General features: G+C 55.5%; 1 protein-coding gene across 1 annotated transcript; it reads left to right on the top strand.

The window, feature by feature from the left end:
* Positions 1 to 208: 208 nt before the first annotated feature.
* C1QL1 (complement C1q like 1) lies at positions 209 to 7,299 on the top strand. Its single transcript, XM_029212702.1, has 2 exons — positions 209 to 1,084; positions 6,631 to 7,299. Exons 1-2 carry the CDS (start codon positions 488 to 490, stop codon positions 6,808 to 6,810), a joined length of 777 nt encoding a protein of 258 aa, XP_029068535.1. The 5' UTR covers positions 209 to 487; the 3' UTR covers positions 6,811 to 7,299.
* The last annotated feature ends 7,921 nt before the right edge of the window (positions 7,300 to 15,220 follow it).

Below are 15,220 nucleotides of genomic sequence, written 5' to 3'. Positions count from 1 at the left end.
CCTCTCCCGGCTCCAGCCCTCTACTCCGCGGCCCCGCCCCACGGCCCCGCCCCTATTTGTGGGCGGAGCCCTACCGTCCGCGGCCCAATTAGGCGCCGGCCCAGCCCTCAGCCCCACCCCTCACGGGCGCAAAGCTGCGTCGAGCGGGTGGGGCTGGATAGGGCGGAGGGGGCGGTGGCTCGAGCGCGGGGAGGCAGGAGGAATCAGGCAGGAGGCGGCGGCCGCCGCGCTCAGTTCTGCCGCGCCGCGGGAGGGAAGCGCGAGGCGGGAGCCGGCGGCTGGGCTCGGCAGCGCATCCAGCGCAGCGCGGCGCCCCGGGCCCGGCCCCATGCCCTCAGCCCCGCCGGACCGCCCTTGAGCACGGGCGCCCTAACCGCGCCCCCCGCCCGCCGGCACCATTGCCCCGACGGCGCGGCCTGGCGGCCCGGCGCTCCCCAGGCTCCGCGCCGGCCGGAAGACGCTCCTGGCTGCCGCCGCGGGCGTGGTGATGCTGCTGGTGCTGGTGGTGCTCATCCCCGTGCTGGTGAGCTCGGGCGGTCCGGATGGCCACTACGAGATGCTGGGCACCTGCCGCATGGTGTGCGACCCCTACCCCGCGCGGGGCCCCGGCGCCGGCGCGCGGCCCGACGGCGGCGACGCCCTGAGCGAGCAGAGCGGCGCGCCCCCGCCCTCCACGCTGGTGCAGGGCCCCCAGGGGAAGCCGGGACGCACAGGCAAGCCGGGCCCTCCCGGGCCCCCGGGGGACCCGGGTCCTCCGGGTCCTGTGGGGCCACCCGGGGAGAAGGGTGAGCCGGGCAAGACCGGCCCTCCTGGGCTGCCGGGCGCGGGGGGCAGCGGCGCCATCAGCACGGCCACCTATACCACAGTGCCGCGCGTGGCCTTCTACGCCGGCCTCAAGAACCCTCACGAGGGTTACGAGGTGCTCAAGTTCGACGACGTGGTCACCAACCTAGGCAACAACTACGACGCGACCAGCGGCAAGTTTACATGCAACATTCCCGGCACCTACTTTTTCACCTACCACGTCCTCATGCGCGGAGGCGACGGCACCAGTATGTGGGCGGACCTCTGCAAGAACGGCCAGGTGGGCCCGGCGGGGGCATGGGGCTGGCCTGGGGGCAGGGCATCCAGGGAGCCCGGGGCCGAAGGGTACGGAAGGGTGCAGATGGAGCCCCTGGAGCGGCTTAGGCATTACAGGCGGGGATGGTCCAGGCTGGCTGGCACCCCTAACTCCTCGGTTCCTGGGCGCCAGCTCCAAGGCAAATGCCGCTGGCCACCTGCGGCATGGAAATGAGGGAGATAAATCCAACTAATAATCAGAGCGCAGGGCTCCCGGGCGCGCGGACTGGCCCTTGGGGGCTTGGCCCTTGGGAAACAGCATCTGAGAGCTGGGATTCTGGTTGATACCAGCTGGTGATGAGGGGACGGATCAGGATGGGCTCTGGGGAAAGGCAGCATCGGCGCCCACGGGCGCCCGGGCGCACCGCTAGGCGCGCAAGCGGAGAAGGCGAGCTATAGGAGATGTTTTGCGCACAAAGGCAAACGGAGCCGAGCGCATAAAGCCTTAGCTGCAATACATCCCCCGCCCTAAGGAAGGGACCACTGGGCAGATCTGACACCCTTTGCAAAACCCGGGACTGCGCGGCCCCTTCCCACTGTGTCAGAGCTAACCGCACAAAAAGACGGCCTGGGGGGGAAAGTTTTTCCTCCTGAGGCAGGGCAAAGAGGTGGAAACTCCCCTCCTCTTTGCCTCCCAGCTGCAACTCCTGATTCCTGGGGTGTCGGGGGATCCTCTTCCTTCCCTATCCCCATCGGAGAGACCAGAGTGGCAGGCACCAAGCTCACGAGGTCTTTGGTACCTGGGACCGGCAATGCCTCCTACTCTCCTTGGAACCGCTGCCCCGGGACCAATCTTGACCTAACCCTGCCCCAGGGTGACAGTTTTACGCAGCTCCCTTCACTTTGATTCCCCCTCCCTTCTCAGTGCTCCCAGACCACGGTGGCCTGGGGCCCCTGGGGTAGTCAAGCAGAGCATCCTTGTGGAAGAAGGTGTCTGTGCCAATCAGAACTAAAGCTAGGCTGATGGGAGTTGGGGAGGAATCTCCTGCGACTGAGACCCAAGATCCTGCTGGAACCCCTCCCACTGCAGCACTACCCTGAGGCAGACCCTGGCTTGCGGGGTGGGGGAAAGGACAGGCCTGAGAGTCAGCAAAAAGCCTACCAGGTGCTTGTAAGTCTGCCCCCTGCCCTCTCTGCCCTCTCTACCATGCCTGCTGTGTCTGGTTTCTGCCTCTCCCCTGCCTCTTTCTCCTATCTCTCCATCTCTTGTGCTGACCTCTCTCCTGTGTCTACCAGTCCTATCTGTCTCTCCCTGGGTTTCTGGTCCCTCATCCCTGGGTTTAACCCCCCCCCTTTATTTCTTTGGTGTCTCTCTCCCACTTGTGTCTGTCAGGCTTCCTGTGTCTCTCCTCTTTGTCCTTGGTTCTTGACCAAATGGGAGGCCCTAGTATCCAGTTAGGGCCATCTCTGCAGACAGCCCCACAATTCCCCTTATTAATCGCCGGTAAGGGATGCAACAATGTCACCTTCATTGATGGAATTTCTTCCTTTCCTAAAGAAAGTTTGGGCTGGCATGAAGTTGAGGTTTCAGGGGGCTGGGGGCCCAGCTTGCCTGAATAGGGAGGTGGTCACCAGGCCACCAGTGGGCCCTAGACCCTGTGCTACTTCAGGAGGATGCTGCAGGGCCCCAGAGATGAGACAAGAGGAGGCCCCAAAGATGGTGTGTGCTTGGGGCAAGGACACTTGCTGCAGTCTCAGGGAGGTGAAACTGACCCAAAAGCCTCTTTTTACCCCCGGGGCAGGACATCAACAGAGCCTGACAAGGAGGTGGCACCACAGGCTGGTAGAAGAAATGAGGTGGCTTTAACCAGGGGTTTCAGAGACCCAGCATTTTAACAGTTACTCAGACCATTTCCTCCATACACATAAAAAAATCCAAGCAGTGGGGTGATAGGCTCTGGTCCTCCCCTACATCCTTTATGACTTCTTCCAGATTGTCCAAGAGACTCCTTTAATCTCACTGGTCATTCTTTATATTAGTTTTGAGCCCCTACTAGGAGCCAGGTTTGGGATTCCAGAGGTTCAGTCTGCTTGCCCTCCAGAACCCTGTGGTCTGTGCAGGGGAGACAGCAGTAAACACACAATAACACAGCCCAGCGATTATTGAGTGGGAGAAGGATAGGGAGACCACTGGCACTCCTGTCCCCAGATGTGTCGGCTGGAGGGAGTGATTCAGTGGGGCCTGCCCCAGCTCAGACCAACCTGCTCTGGGGAGAGGAAGGTGAACCTGGGTCCCCAAGGTGAGGAGACACAACTAGGGAGAAAATGAAAAGGTCAAGTGTAGGGAAAGGCTGGCTCAGAGGTGGACATTCAAGTGAGCGGAGAAAAAAATGATGGGGCTGGGCAATGGGTGGGACCAGAAAAGAGGAGCTTGCTCCTCCCACGCCTTCAAGTCCAGGGGTGACCCTGGGCTCTGTGCTTTTCCTTCCTGGCTTCCTGCCTTGCAGAGAGGCTTCCAGAATTTCCTCCAGAAGGTAGAGCTGCATCGGGGCCCTGGCCCTTCCTTGGGCAACATGGGGAGATGGTGCGTCACCACCTTCCTGCCTGGTGCTGAGACCCCCTCTCTGTCCTTGTGTGAGGCCCACCAGCCCCTCTATCTAGGGGTAGCTTTGAGTTACCACTGCACAGCCTGATGGCACTAAGCCTGAGTCATTAGGACATGGGCACCTGAGGAGCCTGAGGAAGGGTCTCTAGGTTGGGGCTGGTGCCCTGGGTGAGGTGAGCCCCCTGCAGCTCCCTCTAAGACCCACAGTTCAGGGACTTCCCTGGCTGTCCAGTGGTTAAGACTTCATGCTTCCAGTGCAGAGGGCATGGGTTCGATCCCTGGTCCCTGGTCGGGGAACTGAGATCCCACGTGCCGGGCGAGGACGCGAAATTGATAAACAGGGCTAGAGAAGAGGGGGCTGTGTGGGGACAGGCCAGGGCCTATGGGAAGGCAAGTATTACAGATGGGCAGGGGCTTGGACACCAGAGTTTGAATGAGGTGAGAAGTGGTGGGGTGTGTAAATTGGGGACCATGGTATAAAGACCTAACTGGAGATCAGCCTCTCTGATGGGAGGAGAGGGGCCCCCTGCTGTCCTCTCTGGCCTCTAATGCCTTTCACAGCACAGAACCAGTGCCTGCATAGTAGGGACCCAGCAATGGTGTGAAAGCACAAGTCCCCTGTGGACCAGGCTGGCTGCCTGTGGGAGCCACACCTGCACATCCAAAACCCCAGCATTGCTCTGGGGGTAGGGGCACATTTCGTGGGTTCTCTGCCCCCACCCCACCCCACTCCAGGCCCCTAATCGGACCACTGCCTCAGTTTCCTTTATTGGCAGCCCTTGAAGAGGTGCTTCTATAGCACCCCCTCCTGAAAAGCCCCAGACTTGCTTTCCTGCTTCCAGGACAACCTCAAATCCCCAAACTTCCCCTCTGCCCCCAGGAGGAGCTGGATGCCTCAACTGTTCCCAGTCTTGTGCAGAGAATCAGGACCCCTGGGTTCCATTCCTGGATCCCCCACTGTCTAAGGATGGAAGAGCATTAATTCTCCCTGCCTCCATGGATAGTCAGGATAATCACAGCAACAATCATGGTGATGAATAAATAATAAACATAAGCGTAACAGTTCTGATGCTTGTCACATCACCAGGAGATTCCTGATGACAGATGACGGTATTCTAATGGATTTGGCTATTAAGAAGCACACTGTTTTAATGAGTTAAGGCTAAATTAATCTGGGTAATAAAAATAATTGTTATTAATAGTAATTTATTAGCAAAGATAATGAAATGCATGTGTAATAATAAATACTACCAGGATTAGGGCCCAGGGAACAATACAGGAGTTGGCTGCTTGCTTTTTTCAGCTCTTTCCTAGTAGCTCAAAGCCCATCAAGATTAAAAATTTTTTCCTTCACTGTCAAAAAGCTTCTACACTGGTGGCAGTGGTGAGGCAGGATCTTCTCATCCATTTTCTAAATGGAGAAACTGAGCTCCTTGGCAGACGGCATCTCTCCCTCATTTGATTTTCCACCACCTTTAGCTGGACCAGGAGTTTTCCCAACTGAGTGCCCCAAACAATTCCCTCCCAGGTTGGGGAAGAAGAGCTTGAGGGGCGAGAAGGGGCTGAAAGGATCTGGGCTTTAACTGGCAGACTGCATGCAAATATGTCGGGTCCTCCTGGTGCAGCATTGCTGCGGAGTCAGCAGCTTTGGCACAGCTGATCTACAATTCTGCCTTCCGTCCAGGAGGGAGGATGGGCCCCTCCCCTAATTTGGCTTGGTCCAGCCCTGACTGTCAGCCCTTGGGGTAGTTGCCTTCGGGGAAGGGGCAGGATGGAGAGGGGCTGTTGAGGAGCCTGGCTGAGAGAACCCCATTCAATGCAGCCTGCCCCCAACACAAGCCGGAACTTGGAGATGGCTCCTCTCTTCCCATTCTCCACCCAGAATATCCCGGAGAGGCCCCAGGTCAGATGGCTCAGGACTTGCGCTGGCCTCAGCGGTCGGAAAGGAATGCCTGGAGGGAATTCGTCCACCACCCCACATCCTCATTATCTTATGATTATAGTCTGAGCCCCCCAAATGATGTGTCAGGCTTCAAATCCAAAGGCTGCCGCTCCCCTGCCCCATCGTTCTGCCTGTCCCGCCCCTCGTCCATCCAAACAAGGAGCAGCAAAGATATCAGATCAGACTGAGGATCACAGAGGGATATAAGGCTTGGCTCCCTTCTTCCCATCCACTTCCTTTCTACCACCGCGGGGTGATACAGGAGGAGCCGGAAGTCCTTTTTGGGTTGGGGGAGTAGTCACAGGTATAGCTACAGCTCCTTGGAGGCAGGATGCAGGCCCAGCCTGAGCCTTGGGAGGGGAAGTAGTGACCAGGCCTTCCATCTCACTGCTCTGGTGTGAAAGACTCCAGAACGGACTTCAGACAAGGCGTCCACAGAGCAGGCCCTGGTACTACTGTGGTTGCTTACTAGTAGCCTCCAGGCCCGAACCTATAAGGCCAAGGGGCTCCCTCCTGTCCATCCACTGACATAAGAACAGGTGGATGAGGCTGAGATGTAAGGCATCATTATCACAATAAAGCAGAGAGGAACCAATGGTGAGAGAGGGGATGGCCCTCCATCCCTTAGGGGTCCAGAGAATTCCTCTCTGCAAGGAGGGAGTTCCAGGCTGAGGCATCCCGGAAACATTGTTGAAGTCAAACGGTGAGACCTAGGGGAGTTAAGGAGGCCGATTACACCTTGACTGCCGATTCAGACCCAGGTTACACCTGCCCTGGAGATCCAAGGCTCCTCTGTAACCCCTTCCCAAAACACACAGTTATGACTGGACAGGGCAGTGGGGGGATGATGGGAGAAAAGCAGGCTGAGAGCCCTGATGGAGCTGGAGGTGGGGCTTTGGGGGCTTCCAGAGGTAGCTGCCTTACCTCTGACGGTCCCCCTCCCTCCCCAACCCCACTTCTCTTCCTCCTCCTCCCCTACCTTCTCACACACACCCCTCTTCTCCTACCCCCACCAACCCCGCAGGTGCGGGCCAGCGCCATTGCCCAGGACGCAGACCAGAACTACGACTACGCCAGCAACAGCGTGATCCTGCACCTGGACGCGGGCGACGAGGTCTTCATCAAGCTCGACGGAGGCAAAGCGCACGGTGGCAATAGCAACAAATACAGCACATTCTCCGGCTTCATCATCTACTCCGATTGAGCTCTTCGCGACCCCTCCATCCCCTATCCCCCCGGAGGTCCCCTCCCGGCGGGGCAGAGGATGACCCGTCCCCCTACCCACACCCCCTCGCTGCCCGCCACGGCCTCCGGCTTCTCCCGGCTATGACGCCCCCGGCCTGCCCTCACCACCGTCCGGGCCGCAGCAAGCCCTCCCGCCGTTTCGCCACAGAGCCGGGTCCAGCGCGCCCCGTCCCGGTTCTCCCGGAGGCGGTGTTGACCGCCCCCGCCCCAGCCCGCACTGTATATTTGTACCATAGGATTGTTTTTGCCCATCTGACCCACCAGCCCGCCCCAGCTGGGGGAGAGGTCTCGGCGGGGTCGCTCTCCGTGCTCGGATGCACTGCCCACCCGCTCTGGGGTGGCGCTGCCTGGGGGAGCGGTGTGTTGGGGGCTGGATGGCTTCCCAGCTACAGCCCTGGCCGGCTGAGCCCCGTCTGACCAAAGCTATAATAAAACACTTCCACCCCGCTGGCTTTCCGACTGTGCCCTGGAGAGGAGTTGCAGGAGGGGACCATGAACCCTGCCCTCCTCCAGGCTGGGAATGAGTCTGCTGAAAGCTTCTCACGGATCCGTGGGGAGCCAGGCTCCAGAGCCAGAGCTGCTCCAGGAGGAGGTGGGCCGAGGGGCCCAATGCCCACCATAGCGCAAGTGGGCCTGGGCAGCTGGAATAGGAGGCAGTTCAGTTACATCATCATTTTCCAGGGTGGAAAAGCTCCATCTTTTCGACCTTGAAAGTGGCATCAGCATTCCAAAGGCACAGCAAGTTTTAAATTGGGAAACCCAGGTTCCGGTCCCAGTGCCACAGTGTAGAATCCTGGCCGTGTCACTCTTTTCTGACTCAGGTCTGGGTTAGTGACAGCAGTGAAAGGAACAAGCTTTGCATTAAATGCTGATTGACCCTGACCCAAGCACTCCACCCCTGGGCCTCAGTTTTCTCATTATAATGTGTAGGTGAGGAGACCTAACCTACCTCACTTGACTGAGAATTAAAGAGGTATCATGTATATGCTCAATAAACACAACTTTTATTATTTATGCATCACTTTAAAGTTTGTCAAAGGCTTTCACCTATGTCGTCTCACTTGAGTCTTCCAAGAGTCCTGGGAGGTTGGATGAGTAGATTTTATTCTTTTTCCAAAGAGGTTAAATAGCTTTTAAAATAGGACACAGGGACTTCCCTGGTGATGCAGTGGTTAAGGATCCACCTGCCAATGCAGGGGACACGGGTTCGAGCCCTGGTCCAGGAAGATCCCACATGCTGCGGAGCAACTAAGCCTGCGTGCCACAACTACAGAGCCTGCGCTCTAGAGCCCGCGAACCACAGCTACTGAGCCCACGCAGCTAGAGCCCATGCTCCACAATAGGAGAGGCCACCGCAATGAGAAGCCCACGCAACTCAACGAAGAGTAGCCCCCGCTCGCTTCAACTAGAGAAAGCCCACACACAGCAACGAAGACCCAACACAGCCAAAAGTAAATAAAATAAAATAAAATAAAATAAATTTATTTAAAAAAATATAGGACACAGTCCCCAAGTTCTGTGATTGCACTTGAATCCAAGAAGCCCTTGCCTCCCTGGAGACACACTAAATCTCCTTGCCTTGTCACTACCTCCCTCACCTCCTATTACTGGGACCATGACGGCTGCACAGTTAGGGCATTCCTAAATCATAATAGCTAATATTTAGAGAGCATCCACTCTGTGTCTGACACCATATAGGAGCTTTTAAATTTTTTTAATTTATTTTTGGCTGCGTTGGGTCTTCGTTGCTGCACGCGGGCTTTCTCTAGTCGTGGCGGGCAGGGCTACTCTTTGTTGCAGTGCACGGGCTCTAGGCGCACAGGCTTCAGTAGTTGTGGCACGCGGGCTCAGTAGTTGTGGTGCACGGGCTTAATTGCTCCGCGGCATGTGGGATCTTCCCGGACCAGGTCTCGAACCCATGTCCCCAGCATTGGCAGGTGGATTCTTAACCACTGCGTCACCAGGGAAGCCCCATATAGGAACTTTATAAATATTATCTGATGGAAATGTGTGTGGGGTGGGAGTGGACTGGCAAGAAATGCTCCCATGCCCTTTAACATGGATGCTGTTGTCTTATCCATTTCAGATGAGGAGACTGAGTCTCAGAGAGGATAAATAATTTGCCCCGGTCACAGAGCTAGGAGGAGGCAAATGCCAGTATTTGAGCCAAAGACCATGCTCTTACCCAGCATGCCATATTACATAAAGACCTGGGATCTCCGAAGCAGAACGGAGGAAGGATGGCTTGGGGGCAGCCCAGCGCTTCCACTCCAGCGCTGCCCTGCAGAGCCTTGATGAGATTTACAAGCATCTGCCCTGGGCAGCAGCCATGGGGTGAGCCTCTTGGAGAATCCCAAGGCTCTGCTTGAGGGAAGGGTCCCATCTGGCCTCCCCTCCCCCTGCTGGCTCAGCTGGAGAGACAGGAAGGAGGGGTGGCCTCCCTCCCAGTCAGGCCCCATGTATGGACCCTTGTCAAGGCTGGCGGACTTGAATGACTTTCTTTATCCTGTCTTCTCTCCCCTACATCCCCCTACTGCCAGCTGTGGCCATTTAATAAAATTAGCTTAATACTTGTTCCTTCCCTGTGGGGTCTGGAGATTGAAATCTGCGGGTTCCCACAAACCCAATAAAACCCCTGGCAGGTCTAGCTGGAACGAGAGTTTCCTTGGGAAGAGTGATTAGATTAGCCAGCACCCCCCCGCGCCCCCACCCAGTGCCACCCACAACCCCCTGTGATTCTTTAATGGCCAACTGGCCCCAAATTACCTATCCACCACACCTGGGCATGCTCCCCAGCCCTCTCCAGAGGCCACAGGGACTGGTCTAGGACCCCTGCTACAGCAAAAAGCATGTTAACCATTTTTGTAGGGAGAGCCAGGCTGGTTGGCCTGCTTTCTTTTCTTTCTCGTGAGTGGCTGTTCCTCATGTCGTTCTGAGAGATGGGCCTAAAATCTCCGTGTCACAGATGAGGAAATCATAGTCTGAAGAAAATCTGTGACTTGTCTATGGTCACACAGCAAGTTTGTGACACAACTGGGACAGGACTGAAGCCAAGGACTTTTTCTTCCTTTGCAGGGCACCAGGGGTGTCCGGCAGTGCCAGTTGCCAGCTGGTTGTCACTCAAGCGGCATCCCAGCTGCCGGGGAACATGTTGGGGTAGTGTCTCCCCCACGAGACAGGGGCTCCCCAAGGGTGGATCTATTTTTTCCCCCCTCAGACTTGGGACACCTGAGGGCAAGGACTATGTCTCCATCCTCAGAATGGGAAACTTCCTGAAGGCAAGACTGTGTCCTCCATCAGCCTGGGTGTCCTCAAAGACAGTGTTTTGACTCAGTTGAGGGCAAGGTGTGTATCTCCAGAGACTGGGGATGAGGAGGAGCCATTTCCTAGTTGCAAAGATTGTGGCCGTCCTCTCAGTGGCTCCAAGGGTAGACGCTGTGCTTTTTCTATTAAACTAGGGTTTTCTGAGACCAGACCCTGGGACTGGAGGTTCCCTGAAGGACAAACTCTGTCTCCTCATCCAACTGGGGGCTCCTTGAAAGCAGGGCACGTGTCTCGCCTCTTCCTCTGTCAGGGGCGTGTCTGCCACAGAATCATTCCACAGGGCAGGGCTGGCTAGGTGGTGGAAAGGAGGCTGGACAGGCAGAATGGTGATCCCACTCTGGAGGAAGGAAGGAAGAAGCCTCCCCAGGCTGCCTCCCCTTTAGAAAGATGTGTGATTAATTAACGAATAATGTCCCTGCCAAAGGGGTGTGAGGATGGCAGTGCCCCTGGAGCTCACCCACACGAGGAATGGCAGGCCATCCTGTGCCCAGGCAGCTGCCAGCCCTCAGAGCTGGTGTTGCCCTGGTTTCCGGGGTCAAGGGGAGCAGAGGGGGCAGCAGGAACCCACCGCTGGGGGCTACCCTAATTGGATGACTTTGCAGGAAGGCCAGGCAGGTGCGCTCGGCTCTCCGCTTCAGCTTGCTGCAAACACATCTGCCATGGTGAGGTCTAGGGGTTAATTGCCTCCCGCCTCACTCCTGGTAACCGATATTTCATTTACTGCTCAGAGGGGGAGCTGCCTGGAGAATCAATCCTGGACAAGCATCCAGGGGACAGGGGAGGTGCGGAGGCACGGGAGCTGTGTCCCGGAGGATCTCTGAGCATCAGAGGAGGAGGCAGGAGGCAAGGACCAATTGCTCAAGGCTACTCTGGGGCTCACCTGCATTCTGCTGACGCTGACAACAGCTCCAGGACCCCAAAGAGCTGGGAGAAAATCCGAGGGGTCCAGAGGATGCACTACTTCAGCTAGCGGTGCTGTTTCCCCTGCCCTGGTTCCTTCTGCATGTACTTACCTGGGTACCCCTGTAAGCTGTAGCAGGTTAGATGCAGTTAATAAGGTTATTTTCACAAGCGATGAAGGTATATTTGAAAAGCGGAACTGGAGGTGTGAGCTCCTCACTTCCTTCCAGGTAATAAACCTTAAAATCCTACAAATGGGGCTTCCCTGGTGGCGCAGTGGTTGAGAGTCCGCCTGCCGATGCAGGGGACACGGGTTCGTGACCCGGTCTGGGAAGCGGCTGGGCCCGTGAGCCATGGCCGCTGAGCCTGCGCGTCCGGAGCCTGTGCTCTGCAACAGGAGAGGCCACAACAGTGAGAGGCCCGCGTACCGCAAAAAAAAAAAAAAAAAAATCCTACAAATGAAGTGATAATAAAGTGGAAGTGAAAAGTCTATACATGTTTGGGACTGGGTGGGGGTGGAAGTGTTACTGAGAGAGGGCAGCTGGGGCCTGGAGAGGAAAGGGACCAGAGGGCTTCCTGCCACCGTGCTTTCCACATGCTACCCATTTGCCCCATCTGCCAAAATTGAGAATCAAAGCCACAGAATGGGCAACTCTCGGTACACAGCTGGAAAAACTGAGACCCAGAGATGAACCCAAGGTTGCTCAGGCTGGTTCAGGGCAGAGCTAGAATCTGAGACAGCAGGACCCAGCAGACATGCAGCAGTTGGAGTCAGAAGAATTGGGCTCAACTTCTGGCCCAGTTCAGTGTTTCAGGAAACGAAATTCACCTCTCTGAGCCTCGGTTTCTCCATCTATAAAATGGGCCTAATAAAAATATCTACTTGAAGGGCCATTACGAGGCAGTGGGTAAGAAATTATTAATATTTTGTAAGTTGTAAAGCAAAATGCAGATGCAGGTCTCCCAAGCCCTGTGATTTAAAATTCTTTTGAGGACTTCCCTGGTGGTCTAGTGGTTAAGAATCTGCCTTCCAATGCAGGGGACATGGGTTCGATCCCTGGTGGGGGAACTAAGATCCCACATGCCACAGGGCAACTAAGCCCATGCACTCTAGAGCCCAGGTGCCACAACTAGAGAGCCTGCGCCCTGCAACTACTGAGCCAGCGGGCCCCGGAGCCCGTGCCACAACTAGAGAGAAGCCCACGCACCGCAACAAAAGATCCCACAGGCCGCAACAAAGATCTGACACAGCCAAATAAATAAATAAAAATAAAATTCTTTTGGCTGCACTTCAATGCGTGGGCCGGTGATGATCGTCACTGAAGAAAACGAAGACATCTGGGTTTTCTCCCACCCGAAGTGAGTGTGGGGCACTAAGGGAGAGATTGGTCTGAGGTACCCAGGATGGAGAGCTAAGTATTAAGAATGGAGTCTCCAATGTGGATTCTCCCACCATTCTGCTCTGTGGCCTCCAGTTTGGGGTAAGAGCACAGGGATGCCCCAGAGGACCTGGCCAACACATCTGTTTGGTCTCTACTTGCTCTGCTCATTTTTTTTTTAAATATTTATTTATCAAACAACCCATACATTGTTTGTATAGACATCATGCAAGGTTAAAACATATTCAAACATCAAGATCCACATTCAGGGCTTCCCTGCTGGCACAGTGGTTGAGAGTCTGATGCAGGGGACGCGGGTTCGTGACCCGGTCTGGGAAGATCCCACATGCCGCGGAGCGGCTGGGCCCGTGAGCCATGGCCGCTGAGCCTGCGCGTCCGGAGCCTGTGCTCCGCAGCGGGAGTAGGCCACGGCAGTGAGAGGCCCATGTAAGTTCTAGAGGCTGGAAGTCTGGGGTCAAGGTGCCAGTGGGGTTGGGCTCTGGTGAGAGCTCTCTTCTTGGCCTGCAGATGGTTGCTTTCTTGTTGTGTCCTCACAGAGCAGAGAAAGAGAAAGAGAAAGAGGAAGAGGAGTAAGAGAGAGAGAGAGAGAGAGAGAGCTTGCTCTGCTCATTTCAACATTACTGAATACCTCATCTGGGCCAGGCCCTAGCTCAGTGTGGAGGAGCCAGAAAGTGATAAGAAACCACCCAGGGCTTCAAGATACCTACAGAGATCATATACATACATCCAGGACACGGTGCTATTAGAGAGGCAGGGAAGGCTCCCCAAACGGTTAACAGCGGTCACCTCTGAGGGAGCTGGACTAAGTGGAGGCTTACATTTTTTTTTTTTTTTTACTTATATAATGTTCAAAAAGGTTTTACAAGTCTCCCTCCAAAATCTGAGACCCCAACCCCACCCCAGCTGTTGTTGAAGCTGTCCTTTTTGGAATAGGGAAGGGGGCAGAACCCAGGCAGCTGAGGGGTTTCTCTTCTTTTGTCCAGGGGTTTGGGGAATATTGGAGCTGGAAGAACAAATATACTCTCATCTCCGTATCAACAACTAAGTTATAACAGTAGCTTATGCACCATGCGCTGTTTTAAGAATTTTGCACGTATTCGTTCATTTTAATCTCACGATGATCCCATAAGGTAGTTACTATTATCACACCCATTTTTTTGGATGAGAAAAATGAGGCACAGAGAGGTAAACCTTGCCCGAGATCACCAGGCTTAATCTTTCTGACAACAGCTCTCTTGACTGTCCATTCCCTGGAGTAGGGGAAGGGTTGAATCTCACTCCCTCCCAGCCAGAGAAGTCTTTCATCCCCTAAATCACTAGACACTTCCTATAACACCTGCCACCTGGGCAGCTTGTGCAGGGGCGGGGTTCCTGTCTCTTCCCAGACGGTAATGGGCAAATTCAAGGAGTTCTTCCCAGGCCCCCAGGGCACAAGCCCCTTTGCTCCCTGAGTGAAGAACCCCAGCCAGCATTAGGACAACTGCCTAGGCCAGTAGATTTACAGACCTCTCCCCGCCTGCCCAGAACCAGGGATGGGTCTGCTAGACCCTGGGCTACTTCAGCTGCCTGCAGAACACCTGCTCTTCCATGAAGCCTTCCTGGACTTCCCCAGCAGTCATCTGCCGTCTCCAAGGCCATACCGAGAGCATCTTCCAAGTGGCTCACTCAGTACCTAACACGGCTTCCTCTAGTTGAGGCAAGTGGGGGCTACTCTTCGTTGCGGTGCGAGGGCTTCTCATTGCGGTGGCTTCTCTTGTTGCGGAGCACGGGCTATAGGCCCTCGGTCTCAGTAGCTGTCGCATGCCGCCCTAGAGCACACGGGCTTCAGTAGTTGAGGCACGTGAACTCAGTAGTTATGGCGCACCAGCTTAGTTGCTCTGCGGCACGTGGGATCTTCCCGGACCAGGGACTGAACCCATGTACCCAGCACTGGCAGGTGGATTCTTAACCCCTGCGCCACCAGGGAAGTCTCCAAGGACCTTTTAAAATTGGTCTACACCCGAAGCAGTGAATGCTACATCCAGGTGCAAAGATGTGCAGTGACAAGGGTACAGGTGAATGGACATGCCTCCTCTCTGCCTCCTTTGAGCACCCAGGGTTGGTAGTCTTGCCACTTGCAGACAGTGAGACATCCACACACCTCACAAGAGCACAGAGCCTGTGGCCTTTCACACCCCCAGCCATGTCAGCCCAGAGACCTCTGCTGTCAGACAAGGCAAAACTCCTGCACCCAGCCCTCACGTCTGGGTTCTATGCTTCGAAGTTCTTGTTAGGCCAGTACCAGGCTGCTCTCCCCTTATCGGCATCTGTGGTGTAGGGCCCAAGGGTTTTCCATTTGTGTCCACTAAGGTGGGCCTCACCAGGCCCTATCAAGCTCTCTCAGCATCACTGGGCTTGGTTGACTCCCTCACCTGCAGAATCCTTTTCCCTTGGCCTCTAAGATCCAAGGAATGGCTCCACTCACCAAACGAGCTCCACTCCTCCTTCAGACCTCAGCTTGCATGTCACTTCCTCCTGACACCCTCAGATGTTCTCATTATAGCCCATCTCTCATGTCATTATTAGTCATTGTTTAATAGGCCAATTTCTCCCATAGCCTGGAAGCTCTATGAAGGTAGGAGGTGAGTGTTTATCATGCACCACCCTATCCTCTGAGCCTACTTGTCTCATATCAGTAAATACTTGTTGAACGAATGAATACGAGAACACCCATTACCACTTCATTGAATGTCTGCAGGTTGCTTT

This window comes from Monodon monoceros, unplaced genomic scaffold (genome assembly GCF_005190385.1).
Source record: "Monodon monoceros isolate NGI ecotype Baffin Bay Population unplaced genomic scaffold, NGI_Narwhal_1 Super_Scaffold_9, whole genome shotgun sequence".
Taxonomy (NCBI): Eukaryota; Metazoa; Chordata; class Mammalia; order Artiodactyla; family Monodontidae; genus Monodon; species Monodon monoceros.
The sequence above is the reverse complement of the archived record's forward strand: the minus strand, read 5'-3'. Positions and strand labels throughout refer to the sequence as shown.